The sequence below is a fragment of the Patiria miniata genome, unplaced genomic scaffold (genome assembly GCF_015706575.1).
Source record: "Patiria miniata isolate m_02_andy unplaced genomic scaffold, ASM1570657v1 HiC_scaffold_6, whole genome shotgun sequence".
Classification (NCBI taxonomy): Eukaryota; Metazoa; Echinodermata; class Asteroidea; order Valvatida; family Asterinidae; genus Patiria; species Patiria miniata.
In genome coordinates, this window is record NW_024037073.1 from 25,399,259 (window position 1) to 25,416,488 (window position 17,230).

Genomic DNA, 17,230 nt, shown 5'->3' on the forward strand with positions numbered 1-17,230 from the left:
GGAAAAGAAGACAAACTAGACATAAAATTTAAACGAAATATTGTTTTTCTCTCTCTAAACAGTGTCTTGTGTCGCGACATGCAGAACAACTTGGCAATGGGCTGCAGTGTCAGTCCAAACAGAACATTTACTTCAGTTTTGCACAGGAACGATAGTCCACGTCTACACGCTATCTCAAAAATTAATTGGAGCATTGAATTGAATTTTGGCCAGATGATTGGTCACGAAACGAAGACAAACTAGACAGAGATTTAAACTTAATATTGTTTTTCTCTCCCTAAAAAGGGTCTTGTGTCGCGACACGTAGCAAAACTTGGCGATGGGCTGCAGTGGCAGTCCAAACAGACCATTTGCCTCACTTTTGCACAGGAACGATAGTCCACGACGACAAGCTATCTTAAAAATTAATTGGAGCATTGAATTGAATTGTGGCCAGATGATTGGTCATGGAAAGAAGACAAAATAGACAGAAGATTTAAACGAAATATTGTTTTTCTCTCTCTAAACAGTGTCTTGTGTCGCGACACGCAGAACAACTTGGCAATGGGCTGCAGTGTCTGTCCAAACAGAACATTTACTTCAGTTTTGCACAGGAACGATAGTCCACGTCTACATCTCAAAAATTAATTAGAGCATTGAATTGACTTTTGGCCAGATGATTGGTCACGAAAAGAAGACAAAACAGACAGAAGATTTAAACGAAACATTGTTTTTCTCTCCCTAAAAAAGTTCTTGTGTCGCGACACGTAGGAAAACTTGGCGATGGGCTGCAGTGGCAGTCCAAACAGAACATTTGCGTCACTTTTGCACAGGAACGATTGTCCGCGACGACATGCTATCTCAAAAATTAATTGGAGCATTGAATTGAATTGTGGCCAGATGATTGGTCACGAAAAGAAAACCAACTAGACAGAAAATTTGGAGAAAATATTGTTTTTCTCTCCTAAACAGTGTCTTGTGTCGCGACACAAAAAATTTCAAAAATGAATGGGGGGGGGGGAGGGGGGGGGGCTATCTTCCCCCCTCCCCCCCCCCCCCCCCCCATCCGTGGCTACGCCACTTCCTCTAGCGGTACGTATTTCTAGGGGCGACTATTGATGGTCTCCTCTAGTGGTACATACTTTTTTATCTTAGTTTTTCGACAGAATTTCCCCTTTAATAGCACATCTGTCCAACAATCGATTTGGAATGCATTCTAGTGCCCGTCAGGCATCTTTGTAGCAACTTTCAAAAAATTTAATTTGTTTGGCCAAAACTTAAAAAAATGCAAGGGGTTAGCCTTACTTTTTTCGTCAAAATCGGTCAAAAATTGACTTTTCTCAAAACAGGGCAGAAATTCATCCGGATGCTAAAGGAACATCAATCAATGCTCTAACACACATAATTTTGAAGATTTTGGCAAAAATCGTAAATGTTTGGAAAAAAAAAAAAAAAAAAAAAAGATAATTTTTTGGGCGATTTACACTTAATTTTTCCACAGAATTTCCCCTTCAATAGCAGAACTGTCCAGTAATCGATTTGGAATGCGTTCTAGGACCCTTAAGGCATCTTTTTAGCAACTTTCAGAAAATTTCATTTTTTGCCAAAATTGAAAAAAATGCAAGGGGTTAGCCTTACATTTTTCGTCAAAATCGGCCAAAAATGGACTTTTCTCAAAACAAGGCGGAAATTCATCTGGATGCTAGAGGAACATCAATCAAAACTCATACACACATAATTTTGAAGATTTGGGCAAAAATCGTCATTTTTTGGAAAAAAAGTAATTTTTTGGAGAGATTTTACTTTAATTTTTCGACAGAATTTCCCCTTTAATAGCAGAACTGTCCAGTAATCGATTTGGAATGCGTTCTAGGACCCTTCAGGCATCTTTGTAGCAACTTTCAGAAAATTTGATTTTTTGGCCAAAATTGAAAAAAATGCAAGGGGTTAGCCTTACATTTTCGTCAAAAACGGCCAAAATTTGACTTTTTTTCAAATCAAGGCAGATATTCATCTTGATGCAAGAGGAACATCAATTAATACTCTAGCACACATCATTTTGAAGATTGGGCAAAAATCGTCAATTGTTGGAGAATCAAAGGTAATTGTTTTTGACAGAATTTCCCCATTAAAAGCCAACTGTCTAGCAATAGATTTGGAATGCGTTCTAGGGCCCTTAGGGCGTCTTTCTTGCAACTTTCAGGAAATTTCAATTTTGAGCAAAAATTGAAAAAAATGTTAGCCTTACAATTTTAGTCAAAATCGGCTAAAAATTGATTTTTCTCAAAATAAGGCAGAAATTCATCTGGATTTTATCTTAATTTTTCATCTTATCTCATTTTATCTTAATTTTAGAATTTCATCTTTTACGTACCTCTAGGGGCGACTATCAATGGTCGCCTCTAGCGGTACGTACCTCTAGGGGCGACTATTGATGGTCGCCTCTAGCGGTACGTACCTCTAGGGGCGACAATTGATGGTCGCCTCTAGCGGTATGTAGTACCTCTAGGGGCGTCTATTGGTGGTCGCCTCTAGCGGTACGTACCTCTAGGGGCGACAATTGATGGTCGCCTCTAGCGGTATGTAGTACCTCTAGGGGCGACTATTGGTGGTCGCCTCTAGCGGTACTTACTTCTAGGGGCGACTATTGACGGTCGTCTCAAGCGGTACATACTTTTTTTATCTTAATTTTTAGACAGAATTTCCCCTTTAATAGCAAAACTGTCCAGCAATCGATTCGGAATGCTTTCTTGGACCCTTCAGGCATCTTTCTAGCAACTTTCAGGAAATTTCATTTTTTTTGGCCAAAATTGAAAAAAATACAAGGGATTATTTTTACATTTTTAGTCGAAATCGTCCAAAAATTGACTTTTCTCAAAACAAGGCAGAAATTCATTCAGATGCAAGAGGAACATCAATCAATACTCTACCCCACATAATTTGGAAGATTTGGGAAAAAATCGTCAATTTTGGAAAAAATAGTAATTTCCAAAAATCGATTTGGAATGCGTTCTAGGGCCCTTAAGACATCTTTCTAGCAACTTTCAGGGAATTTATTGAATTGAAATTTCGTATATTGTTTAAACTAGATAGATATTAATACAAGCCGAATTCAAGTCAACTTTCATGGAACAAAAAAGACACACTCGTTGTGGAGACGATATCTCAAGAAATTTGTTATGTATTGAAGTCAAATTTTATTGAGTGTTTTGCCGTCATAGGTTACACAAACTGTTTGAAATTGGAGAGGAATCGTCAAACAATAACAAATAATTTTAACCCGAACATGTTAGCGTGTTAAGCGTGAAAAATACAAGGCGAAGTTTACTCAACTTTCATGACACGAGCAACATACTCGGTTTCCAAAAAATAACTTTAGAAACATCTCTTACATTGAATTGAAATTTCATACATTGATTAAACTGGATAGATAAGGCAAATCTGTTGAATTGGGAGGGGAATCAATTAATAATCAATACAATTATTATAACCGAAACAATGTAGCGTGTTCAGCGAAAAAAATGGCAATCTAGTGTCGACTTTCACGACACGAAAACAACACACTCGTTTCCAGAATATAACTCAAGAAGTATCTGCTGCACTGAATTTAGATTTTGACTATTATTTCAACTAGACAGATAATACAAATTTGTTGAATTTGGAGAGGAATCGTTTATCAATATACAACTATTATAACCGAAACAATGTAGCGTGTTAAGCGAAAAAAATATATGGTATTTTGAGTAAACTTTCATGACACGAAAACAACACGCTCAGTTTCCGGACTAACTCAAGAAGTATCTGATGCACTGAATTGAAATTTCGAAAATTAATTGAACTAGAAAGAAAACGCAAATCTGTTGAATTTGAAGAGGAATCATTTATCAATACAATTATTATAATCGAAACAATGTAGCGTGTTAAACACGATAAATAAATTGCATGGCGAAATAGAGTCAACTTACATTGAACAAAACCAGCAAACTCGTTGTGGAGACGATATCGTATGTAACATTTAATGCACATGTAATAAAGGAATAGTGTGATAAAGTAATAGAGTCATTGGTCGTCAAACAATAAAATAATTTAACCAAAACAATGTAGCGTGTTAAGCGTGAAATATACACAACAAATTTGAAGATTTGGACAAATTGACTGATCTATTGAGAAAAAAAAGTCATTTTGAACCGCTCTCCCCCAAATTTTCAATGTAATGTTCGGTTGAGAAGCACATGGGAAGCACAATAAGAATATATTTAAAGGTTCTCTAAGCATCTTCTTCCCTGCAAGTTTTAAGCAATTTCGTTTTTGTTTTTGCCAAAATCGAAAAAAAAATCAAGGAGCCAGCTTTAGGCCTACAGTAATATTTAAATGTTAAAAAAAAAAAAAAAAAAACGCTGACTTTTCTCTAAACGGCAAGTATGTACACCTGATAAATACAGGAATCACAACAGTGTTCATATTCGTTTGCCTCAGTACTCTGGGCAATTATTCCAGATGATACATATATTCTGATACATGTGTATTGAAACGTTTTACACAACATACACAGATGTAAAACAGTATACACTCGTGTTCAATCTAAGATCAAATCTGATTCTTTTCGTTTGAATATAATAGGTAAAACAATCACATACATGTAAATTCACATCAGCTGTTGTGTACATACAATGTTCATAACGTACAGGGATTTCGGGAATACACTGTCATTTTGAAGCTTACCTTGGGCAAAATAAACAAAACTATCTGGCAATTTAGAACAATGAAATTATGTTTGAAAAATAGAACTCTTGCACTTATTTCTATAACTACAGGTACTCATTTACTGCAAGTTGGGTTGCAAAGTGAATATTATTTTAAAATAGGGACTTCTGTTGCTCACTGTGCACAAGCCTTGCAAAGAATGACCACGGTTGCATTGGCGAGCTCATGCTGGCATTTGATTGGCCAGCAGCAGGAGATGCTGAGCTCTGATTGGGCAGCATATCCACCTCATCAGACTGCAAGGACTGGTACCATGCCTCATCGTCACAGCAACTGTACAACAGATAGGTGGACTCTGGGGACCTTACCTCTGGGATCTGACTAAATTCAAATCCTTGACGTTGGGATTGGTTTATCATTTTGACATGTTCATAGCCTGGTTTCCGTTGCCACAACCCAGTCATCGGTTCGACAGCGGCATTGGTGGTAATCATGTTCCCCGTGTTGTAGGTGGGCATAAGAGTGCAGGACAAGTCAAGGGGTACAGACTCTTTGCCGACTTCAAAAGCAATGGCCGATGTTGTCCACTACTGGCTCGGAATCACTGACTGTTATTCCACGGAACGGATCAATTCCACTGCTGCTTTTTCGTGGTCGTTTGGAAGATTTTCGTTTCCGTAACGAGTTTAGAGCATGGGGCTGGGTCAAACAATCTTGAGAGTCACCGTCACATTTGTTATTACTGTTGTTGTTGTTTACAATCGCCAGGTTGGATATTGCAGCACATGATTCATAGCCCCGTCGACTTTGAATGTTGGGCTGGGTTTGTGTTGACTGGCGGTTGAGTTGTTCTTGTGCTTTTTACTTTTCTCAGCATCCTGCATGTGACATAGCTTCTTCACGTTAATCACCGCTCCTCTAGATCCATGCCCTGCCCTCCCCTTTCTGTGTTTCTGCCTCGTCTTACATTTAGCCGGAGGCACGCTTGTTGTAGTCGCTGAGCCTGTAGCAACTCCAGCTGCAGGCGTAGATGCTGAAGCAAGATGCGTTTCTGGATGTCCATAGGAGACTTCATAGCTCCTGAAGAATTGACGACACCTGCAGTCAGTGAAGACTGAAGGAGGGATGGTGGAACCTAGACAGAAATAAAAAACAAATTTATAAAAGTTAAATAAAACAGGTTTTTGCAATTGGCTTGAGAATAATTTTGAGGCGCGCAGGGCAGTTTGGGTAGAACAGGCAGGGCTGTTTCAAGGGAGTAACAGGCAGGGCTGTTTCAAGGGAGTAACAGGCAGGGCTGTTTCAAGGGAGTAACAGGCAGGGCTGTTTCAAGGAAGGGAGTAACAGGCAGGGCTGTTTCAAGGGAGTAACAGGCAGGGCTGTTTCAAGGGAGTAACAGGCAGGGCTGTTTTAAGGGAGTAACAGGCAGGTTGGTCTACGGTGGTATCGGTACAGGGATTAACAGGCAGGGTGGTTTGGGGCAGTACAGGGATTAACAGGCAGGTTGATTTGGGGCAGTACAGGGATTAACAGGCAGGCTGGTTCGAGGCCTTACAGCAATTAACAGGCAGGCTGGTTTTGGGCAGTACAGGGAGTAACAGGCAGAGTGGTTTGGGGCAGTACAGGGAGTAAACAGGCAGGGTGGTTTGGGGCAGTACAGCAATTAACAGGCAGGCTGGTTTGGGCAGTACAGGGAGTAACGGGCAGGGTGGTTTGGGACAGTACAGAGAGTAACAGGCAGGGTGGTTTGGGATAGTACAGGGAGCAACAGGCAGGGTAGTTTGGGGCAGTACAGGGAGTAACAGGCAGGGTGGTTTGGGGCATTACAGCAATTAACAGGCAGGCTGGTTTGGGGCAGTACAGGGAGTAACGGGCAGGATGGTTTGGGACAGTACAGAGAGTAACAGGCAGGGTGGTTTGGGATAGTACAGGGAGTAACAGGCAGGGTAGTTAGGGGCAGTACAGGGAGTAAAGCCAGGTTCATACTTCATGCGAATGCGAATGCAAAGCAAATTTGACATCATGAAACATTCGCTGCGAAATTTGCCCCAGTTGAATTCGCAGCACGAAAACTTGCCATGACGTCAAAGATTTGCAATCGCTTTCGCATGAAGTATGAACCGGGCTTAAAAGGCAGGGCAGTTTGGAGCAGTACAGAGAGTAACAGGCAGGGCAGTTTGGGGTAGTACAGGGAGTAACAGGCAGGGCAGTTTGGGGTAGTACAGGGAGTAACAGGCAAGGCGATTTAGGGCGGTACAGCTTTGGGTTATTAACCAAATTCTTACTTGGTCATACATCCTGCGGCTCATATCAAACTCAGTCAATTGATTTCCACCGACCAATGGCTGAACGGCAGGCGACGTCACAGTCATGACACAAACCGGTGGGTTGAGTAACAACTGACAATCTATGGGGTGATAGGACACCAGCTTGCCAGATACCAGTTACAGGCGCTGCTGTCGTCGGGTTGTTCTGGTGAGCAGACAATCTGAGGAAGGTGCAATGTTGTAGTAACTGGGCCGTGCCTGGCATCACGGTGTTGTTGCAAGTGATGAGGAATTTGTTGTTGCGAGCTTGTCTAGAATAAAAACAATTTGAAATGTGCTAACCTGTTTTTAGTTGTGATGCAAGGTCCCTAAAGAAAAGGCCTGCCAAATCTTTTGAGCGACATTCTGCTTGTAGATTTCACCAAAAAAAAGAAAGAAAATGAATCCCACTGAAGCTCCTGTAAGCCATCGCTACAATGAGTTTGTAGAAAGTAGGCATTCATTTGCCTTCAAATTTGTGTTTTATAATAACTTGTGCTTTCTGAATTTGTTCTCGCATGGCTCTCGCAAGTAAAACACAAAATACACAGTTCTTAAGGATGTTTGTGTGGATGTTTATAATCCACTTTAAATGCTCTTTCCATTTTATATTGTTTTGTAGCCCAATTTGGCGTATTCCAGGCTGTAATGTGCCTTTAATATGCTGTACATACAACTGTAGGGTGTGGATAGGCATAAGTTGACGCGGGATGATTTGGCTGTAACAAACGTCCGCTGTGTTATGTAAAATCAAAAGTAGAAACGCAAATATGAAAATTTATCTTCAATCAAACTTAAATCATTGATCCTGATTGGTCGATCCATGGCAACAATGTGGTATTATTAGTCATCCCGCGAGTGCAAGTGGAATACGGAATAATGCAGTGTGTCTGTGTCCCACATTCGGCTGACGCACTGCATTTTTTGTGTTCCACAAGCGTGAGCGCGATAACAAATTTACCTTTAAGCAAACTTGAGGCACAGTAAGATGAAACACACATGCCGCTGTTCATGTTCGTATGGAATGGCGCGCGCATCTTAGAATAGTGCAATATGCGGAGTGCAGTATGGACTGTGGCCGTGCTACATTGTTATATGTAGCATGGCTTGTTGCCATGGATTCACCAATCAGGATCTAGGATCCAAGTTTATTTGAAGATAATATCTCATATACCATGGTCCATATCACACTCTGCCTATCATATGGCCCCAACCATCGCTGAGAACAGACAGTTTTCTAAAATACTACATCTGTTAAACAGCTGTGAGTTGGCTGTTGACTTCATGCACATGCTCGGGTACACTACATATATCTGTGCATTACTTGCCCCTGACAGAGCTGGCACTCAGGCACACCCTGTGACCTATGGGTTCTATGCATGACAGATTCTACAAACTGCACTTTGAGGGTTGAAAAAGAACAGCTTTTTTTGTGGTTTTTCAGCATGGAGACACAATACATTGAACAGCTCAGTGGAACGATGTCAGCTATAAATTATTAGCCCTTAAATTTGGTCCAGTTCATGAAATGATGGCAAATGATCCTATATGCCTTGAACTCAGCTTACTTTCCCGGCTGGTCCTATCTGATTTTGGCGAGCGATGTGGCTCGTCTGTCGGTGTTCTGGAAGATGGCCCGTATCAGGCTCTTCACATCACTGGCGCTGAACACCATAGCGAGTGGTCCCTGGAATGACGGAGAGAATCACAGTCTCAAATGTTTAAAGAGCAACTAGACAAGAAGAGGAGTTCCCAACATAAACAATGTTTTTAATTTTAAATTAAGGTTGAACAAAGAAATTGACTGGAGCAGGGTTTGAACCTGCGACCTCCGGAGTGCCGTTCCTGCGCTCTACCAACTGAGCTATCCAGCCCTATGTTGGTGGTTTGTCAATGTCTTTGTTCAAGGGGTGAGCCCCACATATGCCATGTAGCCAGGGATCACACCCTAAGTCACAATGCTAGCAACATCAGCAATGCTGCAAACTTAAGATAACCAAACGGGGATCACTCAGACAAGATACAACTTTTTTTATTACAAATAGGGAACTGCCAGCATAGGGCTAGACAGCTCAGTTGATCGAGCACTGGAATGGCAATCTTGAAGTCATAGGTTCAAACCCTGCTCCAGTTAATTTCCTTGTTCAACCTGACAGAATTTTACTGCTTAAAATTTGAATCCTATTTGTGTTGTATCTCACCTTGCCCTCTGCCCACCTGTCAACAATATCTTGCATGCTGGCGTCTAACAAAAACAGCAACTCGCTGAATGACGTCCACTGATCAACGGTACTCTGCATCAAAACTGGTTCCTATGCATCAATCCAAAAACCAAAAGTCAACCTTCTTTACAGTGGGTAAATACACTTCTAATTGTCTGAAAAAGTGGATTTGTGGGCAATTTCTGATCAAGTGAAGCATAAGCTAGCAATGGTAATCATGTACCGCTCAAGCAATGAGCGATGTCTATCCTACGCAACAATATCTACAGAGATTGCATACTTTTCTAAGCTATGGGCTTTATTCATGAGTCGGCCATATTCAATTGAGAATGAGGTCAAATCTTTATTTTTGGGTTCTTGTGTAGAGAACTGAAAGCACTACGTTACAAATTAATAGAAGTCTGCTCTGATGAATAATTTAACATTTGTGATTAAACATACCCTAATGTTTTAAGCCACATTTAAAAAAAAACATGAAAGTGAGGCTTGGAACGCATAAATAGTTGGGCACCATCTCATTCAACAGCTCACAACTTATGAAACACATTCAGGGAACACAACAAAATGGCTTCCTTGTGAATAAGGTTCATGGAGTAGTCTGCTACACACCGAACAAAAACCCCAAAGATTCTCTTTTTTTTGGTGTCCACAAAGCAACATACTGTGCATTATTAGACGCATTATATACATCACTTCGTGGGCCACCTAACATCTTATCAACAAATTCTGCAACAACAAACAAATTAGATTCAGGAATTGCTTTCTTACCTCATCTTCTCCTAGTTTGATCAAGTGTGGAATTCTGTCTTGCAGTCCCGAGAGTAACAAATGTAACTGCTGCGCATCATCAGCTGAGATGTCCTGTCAAGTTGAGCAACAAAAAAAATGTTCTAACGAATTAGTGGCAGTATTCCACAAGGATATCACAGACGAAACAAGTGTGAGTGCACAATAAGCTCTGGTCACCTTGCATGAAATGATTGTGCATAAAAACAAGCCCGGGCAGCCGTCTCACGTGAAAATCACGAGCTGAAAATTGACCAAAATAAGCCCCCTAAGTTTCCCATCAAAATAGCGGGCTACACACTACATGACTATTAACATTATTAAGCATTATCTTGCCTCCATTTACAAAATTTTGGATTATTGCTGAACGTACTTGTTTAATGGCCCTCTCACATACCAAGAAGTTGTCGTCAGTGGCTACTTGGTCAAAGCCCTCAGCACCAGACAGATCCTCCACTAATTGATCTCGCTGAATTCTCTGCAACATAGAAGCGGTAATGCAAATACAGGATAAGGAGAGTTTATTTATTTCGCTTGAATGTGAGTGCAATGCACATTTCACATAACATTTAAAGTGAAATTTGCTGCTGTTGAAATGTGTTGCAACTTTTGTAATCTGTGGGATGAATACCTGTTGTGATGTCAAAACTTAGGATTGGCGTAGCCAAGAAGGATACACTGGCCTTAACCCTAACCCTCCAGGGTATTGTGGCTAGAAACCCTGCTACATGCAGCAACATGCAACACTTGTCTACAACCCTGCTCAGTGTAGCAAGATCCATCAGGTTGGCAATCTCAAGGCTAAACTGCCTCAGAGTCTGTGGTCACCAACTGCAGCAGGATACCACTGTGGCATTGCTCAATGGGACTAACTCTCAATGTTTCAGAATTGGCCGTTTATGCACTGGTGTTGGTGGCTCAGTGCAGCAAGGTCCCACAGATGTTTGAACCTGATGCACTGTGTTGCATCTGGCAGGGCTAGGGTTAACAACGGGATAAAAGTTTTAGACCAATAAAATCAACTCAGTGCTGAAGTTTAGTCCCACTGAAATATCAGGAGGTACAGTAGAAACCCGACACATCCAGGCTGTGTTGACTCAGTACAAATGAGACAAAATAGGCTGCTGTTTTTTTTACCATTTGAGCCAAGAAACATTCGGATGTCAGCTTCCTGAAGACAGGGATGAGGTCGACAAATGTGGATGTGCCGTCACAGAGGGGCGGGGGTAAGGATTGACGATACTGATGGCCTAGAGTCAGCAGGTGATGGGCGATGTACAAGCAGTTGTTGAGGTGGAGAGCGCACACCTGGGGTAGCTTTTGCTGTTTCAAAAGAAAAATTAAAAAAAACATAAAAGATTTCTGTTGTGTAAGTTGAAGACAATATCAACATAACTTTCTTCATTGTTTTCATCCTTGCTTTTGTACACAGGAACATTTTTTTTTTTGTGCATTTTTGTTTGTTTTCATTCAAATCAATAATATTGCTCAATCATAAAAAGGGTGCATAACAAACTTGTTGACGTTTCAGCTCAGTGGATACTATACATTTCCGGAAAACAGAGAAAATGGTCGCACAATTTTAGGGGTCTCATAACTGGATTTCATTGCTAACACATGAAAAATATGTGCCAGCGGGCACATTTTCTAAAAGCACCTTCAATGATTATTTTCTTCTAAATGATACCATGTCAGGTGGAATAGTTTCATAGGTTATTTGGTACCGGTCCTATCTTCACTTGGAGCTAGGATTTTCTAGTTAAAGCGGTAGGTTGTCAGGTTGGCGTAGCAAGGTAGGTCAAATCTAGCATTAAATCGGTAGGTATGTTTCAGTTTAATTGCAAATGTCCCTATGTGCCATTAACAACCCAAGTTTAGCAATTAGTTGTGTTCGTGCAACAAGGTCGTATCTCCTAAAATGGGCCGTTCGTGAAACACGAGTTTCAGAATGTCAAAATGTCGTATCTCACTTAAAAATAACCCTGATGTAACACACAAAGTCAATGGACCTCGAGATACAACGTTTTTACTCGCGCGAGATATGACTTTGTTGCAGAATGGAGTTACGACCTTGTGAATTCATATTTGGTTATTGTATTTCAAACACGAGTAGAATTTGCTTTTGCAAAGTTTGGATCTTCATTGGATCACAGTTGACAGGTTGAGATTTTCAACCCGGGTTGAGAGGCTCTAGTGTAAAAAGGCCTTAAGTGACTACTCACGCTCACTTCTGACTCATGTTCACTACATGTTCACATTTTCGTGACACAGACTTGGAGGCAGATTTATGTATTAATTTATTTGTTTGAAAACAAACTGGCCAGCTTATTTACAAAAATCAATTTGGTGAAAGGATAGTAATGGTACAAAATCTTCCCATAAAATTTGTCAGTTGCACCACAAAGTGATGTATCGTGTGCACAAAGTCCATAGACAATTTGTCACTCTGTGGTGCACCCGAAAAATTGTAACATCCGGCATGTTATCATTTTGAAGAAAAACTACACACTGAAAAAGTCTTCTTTTTTCCCCTAATGGTACATGACTAATCTCTAATACAATCTCTGAGCACCTATCTATGCATTTCAGACAAATTGTTTTGAGCAACTATGACATTTAGCAGATGATAATGAAATTCAGTATTACTAAATGACCGTTTGAAAAAGTCCAGAAGTTGACTCACCAGACTATCTCTGTGGTATGTGGGTACGACATCACAAAATATCTCAAACATGTTTCGCACTGTGTAGAACAGCTGGATGGCACTGCAAACATAAAAATAAGACATTAGCAAAAACCCTTTACACTATGTAGGTCAGTGTTCTAGCCAGGCATCAAATAGCGCTAGCAACCGCTACGCTTTCGGAAATAAGCGCTACGCTTAAATCGCGCCGCTACGCTACCGCTACGCTATAAATTTTGGTTGCGAAAAAAAAATATCTGCCGTTTGTTCGTATACAAGCGCAGCGACTTTGAGCATTGCGCACTGGCCGTACGACACAGCGAAAAATAAACAACGATCCCACCGCACGTACCCCGTACGATACCCCTACCGTGATGCTGCGCCACACGCATTCGCTATGATAGCAATAAGCACGTGCTGTTTTGTGCTGCGTAGATACAGTGCTCCGTACGGACGTACGTGGACCACACCATTTTGCGCTATCGGGTGTGCTTTCCTAAGGTCAATATTTACAAGCATTTCAACTGTTTTAAAATTATAAATAATACTTTTTATCAAGTCCGAAACATATAACTGTTTGAAAATAAGTCCTTCAACGTCGGAACATAATTTTCGTAAAGGATTTATTCGAGAAACGATGTCCAAAGAAAGGTTAAGCACCCCTACGATATCAATGGATCCGTCCCCAAAGATGGCCGCACGTGAGGAATTCTTCTCGAAGAATGTCGTTGTCGAAAATTTGGGTTTGTGACTACACTACTCGTTGCTGATAATAACAGTTCAATAAGTTTGGTAGTAAAAACGGATTTGTTTGTTCTTAGGACAAAACCAATCAGCAAGTATTGCAACAAAACAAGTTTTTCAGCGCTCCACGAATGCGTAGCTTTCTCAAATGCTGAGGGAAATTTGGTCGCGTAGTTCGCCAGCGGCGTAGCCGGTGTGGGCTGGCCCGCGCCGCGCCAGCACGCCGGGCCGGCCGGGGCCGGCTGCGGCCGGGATGGGAAGCAATTCCCGGTGATTATTTCTCATCGTCATTATCTACAATTATATTTTTTAACATAACAAAAATGAGATTTCTCCTTCACATTGTGTTGTAGCATATTGAAATTGCAATCGCCGACGACTTTTTATGTCTGAGACCTCCATGGTTTTACAATTTCTCTCCCTGCCGATCGGATGGTTTTATTTACAAATTTAAAATCGGAACTACTGCTACTACGGCAGCGCTACACAACACAAGGCTTCTTGAAATATGAAATGTTCATGCGATTTGTTCTCACACTTAATATTGACAAAGTAAATCCCAATTTTTTTTTAAAACATTGAGGAACTACTAAAAATGGTTAAACATCAGAAAGCATCGATCTTGGAACAACTTATACATTGTAAACGTGATCTAAAATTTGAAAACAGAAGAAACTTTACAGGAGCAAGAGTATTAATCATTGAAACAAATAAAACAAAATTTCTTATAATTTTAAACACTTCTGCTAAAAAAAAATCAGGGGAAAGTGGCAGGGAATCGCCTCAGATTGCACCACAGAGCATCTAGAGTCCAAAATTTTTCGGGGCCCTTAAGCGGGCCCCGGACCCCACGCCGTAAGGGCTTTGCGCTCCGCGCTCGCATTAGTCTCCGAACCAAAATTACCCCTACGCTATAATTTCACCCTGGCTAGAACACTGATGTAGGTTGAGGTTGAATATATTGTGTACACTGACATTTTGTTCAACACATTACAATTTGTTTGGACAAAAGGCACTTTTGCTTTTTCACATGACTTGGGACAAGTGCAGCCAAGTGGTTTGGGTTCGTGACTCATGATCAGAGGGTCAGAGGTTCCAATCCACCTGCTGGCCATATGTTGTGTCCTTGGGCAAGCCACATATTCTGTGTGATTATTTGTTTTGGTTTGCTGTGTAACTGCTGACTGACCTGTTTTCCGTAGAGAAGCTTCAAATCCCTCGGTGATGACAGCTTTGTATTCATTGAGCTAAAATGGTGAATATGATAAAATAAACAAATTCACAAATGTTATCATACACTATTTCTGTAAATACATTTTCAAACATGAATATTCACTACACAGCATTAAATGTGCAGACTTCTTTCTTTTTTTATTCATATACACCACAAAATCACAAGTGAATTTTATTGTTTCTACCAAATTGGCACAATTCCATCACTGAAAACCTCCCGGTTCGATTTTCAGTATTTTAATTTCTAGAATAATTTTTTTCCCCTCAAATATTCCATTTAAGATTTTCAAATAATATTCCAATAAAATAAACTTTAAAGGGGCACTAGGTCCTGAAATCCCCGAAAATTTCAGGTTTTGGATTGTTTACTTATCCTACATAAACTCCAGCTAAGACGGCACTCTCGGGACCAGAGAATTTGTGACGACTTACGCGAATGACGGCTTCTGCTGCAAGTCGTCATTTTGCCGACTTACACAAATACACAAATTAAATCACAAATACACAAATTAAATAGATCGCGAGGGGAGCTCTTGGAATTGAACGGGAAATTTCACTTTTCATCCGACTCGTAAGCAAACTTCAGCACCTTGATTTTAATCATCGATCTCTCCTTGTACCTCAGGTGGCGTATCTAGTAATTTGAAGGCTGTTTTGAGGTAAATCTGATGTTTTTATTTGCCGAAGTTGTGTTTTTTGGGGGGGTCAACGGCGGTCGGCAGAATAGTGTTGCACGACTTTTCTCATGGTTTCTCGAGAATTGCCACCAAAATCATTGAAAAATTTCATATTTTAGTCTTCATTGTTCTGTTTGAAGTCGATTACAAGCTTCGTAAATGCCTGTTGCATCGTATGAGGTATGAATTATGGAATCTGGGTCGGGATAATATAGGGAAAATGGATCGTTTTTGTAATGCACTGGGGATACAGAGTCCGGGATTTCGGGACTCTTACGACCCGGTACTTTTAACGTAGTTGTGACTCCAGGGGGGTCAGACAAGTCGACCGTTGAGACAACTCGACTCGGGACAAGTCGACCGTTGAGACAACTCGAGCATTGAGACAACTCGACCGTATGTGTGATAAATGGAAAGACAAATCTAACGTTGAGACAAGTCGACCGTTGAGTCAAGTCGACTCACTTGTTTTGGGGCCTAGTTTTGGGGATAGTACTGGGGATTTTGACGGCGGCTGATCACCGATTGGGAGTTATGACACATGAGTTTTTTTGTTGCATCTCAAAAAAAAAAAACAGAGCCGATATAGCGCAGCGTGATTGACCGTGCACATCGTCCGTTTTTCCGGGCCACGCGCATACCCGGTCAATGTGGCCATACCGTGCATGGTGACATCGTTTTTGCCGGGCCTGTGCATGCACTTATCCCTGGTCAACGTGGCCGTGCCATGCACGGTGACATCGTTTTTGCCAGGCCTGTGCGCGCACTTATCCCTGGTCAATGTGGCCGCGCCGTGCACGGTGACATCGTTTTTGCCAGGCCTGTGCCCGCACTTATCCCTGGTCAATGTGGCCGCGCCGTGCACGGTGACATCGTTTTTGCCGGGCCTGTGCGCGCACTTATCCCTGGTCAATGTGGCCGCGCCGTGCATGGTGACATCGTTTTTGCCAGGCCTGTGCCCGCACTTATCCCTGGTCAACGTGGCCGTGCCGTGCACAGTGACATTGTTTTTGCCGGGCCTGTGCCCGCACTTATCCCTGGTCAACGTGGCCGCGCCGTGCACAGTGACATTGTTTTTGCCGGGCCTGTGCCCGCACTTATCCCTGGTCAACGTGGCCGTGCCGTGCACGGTGACATCGTTTTTGCCGGGCCTGTGCGCGTACTTGCCGCGCCGGTCCACGTGCCCGCGTGCCGGGCTGGGCCCGGTCCTCGCATGCGGGGGGCGCCGGCCCAACGCGACGGCCACCGGATCGGAGCGCGCCTCTGTGCATCGAGTATGCCCGTGCTGTGCCCGGGTTCTGCCATAGATTGCAACTTTTTCCGCTCCACGTGTATTCATTTTGATTGAGTCGAGCTGTCTCAACGGTCGAGTTGTCCCGAGTTGAGTTGTCAAACCGGGCGACTTGTCTCAAGGGTCGAGTTGTCTCAACGGTCAACTTGCCCGACATTCGACTCCAGCTCTAATGCGATAGGCATTAGAGCTGAAGTTACTCAAGCTAAGTTACATCATGGGACTATGTCATTGCCAATTACCCCTAGAACTTAGCTTGAGTAACTCCAGCTGACATGCTCATAATATTCATTCACATGTGACGCTGGAGTGTGGTAGCAAGAGACCCTAAAAAATGGCCTCTCAAAAATTGTTCATTTTCACCTCTAATATCCCACCTCAGATTTCATTTACATACCTCGTAGATTCAGCAGTCATTCACAGAGCCTAATGATCGACTTGAAACAGACCACAAAAAACTGTCTGGTGAGGTCAGGAAGATCACTGGTGGAGCTGTTGAGCTGGGAACTGATGTCTTCCTGAATACCAACAAAAAATAAAGATACCAAATTGACTTCTTTTGACAATAAAAAGTAACATCTTAACCAGTTTGCATCAGAGGACGT

The 17,230-nt window shown here is 41.8% G+C and overlaps 2 protein-coding genes across 2 annotated transcripts; both read right to left on the reverse strand.

Moving 5' to 3' along the window:
- Positions 1-3,144: 3,144 nt before the first annotated feature.
- LOC119743185 lies at positions 3,145-7,261 on the reverse strand. Its single transcript, XM_038219567.1, has 2 exons — positions 6,969-7,261; positions 3,145-5,818 (listed from the first exon to the last, which is right to left on the reverse strand). Exons 1-2 carry the CDS (start codon positions 7,053-7,055, stop codon positions 5,591-5,593), a joined length of 315 nt encoding a protein of 104 aa, XP_038075495.1. The 5' UTR covers positions 7,056-7,261; the 3' UTR covers positions 3,145-5,590.
- Positions 7,262-7,545: 284 nt separating this feature from the next.
- Positions 7,546-12,791, reverse strand: LOC119743184 (centromere/kinetochore protein zw10 homolog). Its single transcript, XM_038219566.1, has 7 exons — positions 12,681-12,791; positions 11,135-11,320; positions 10,371-10,475; positions 9,980-10,072; positions 9,191-9,301; positions 8,558-8,676; positions 7,546-7,724 (listed from the first exon to the last, which is right to left on the reverse strand). Exons 1-6 carry the CDS (start codon positions 12,783-12,785, stop codon positions 8,572-8,574), a joined length of 705 nt encoding a protein of 234 aa, XP_038075494.1. The 5' UTR covers positions 12,786-12,791; the 3' UTR covers positions 7,546-7,724; positions 8,558-8,571.
- Positions 12,792-17,230: the final 4,439 nt, after the last annotated feature.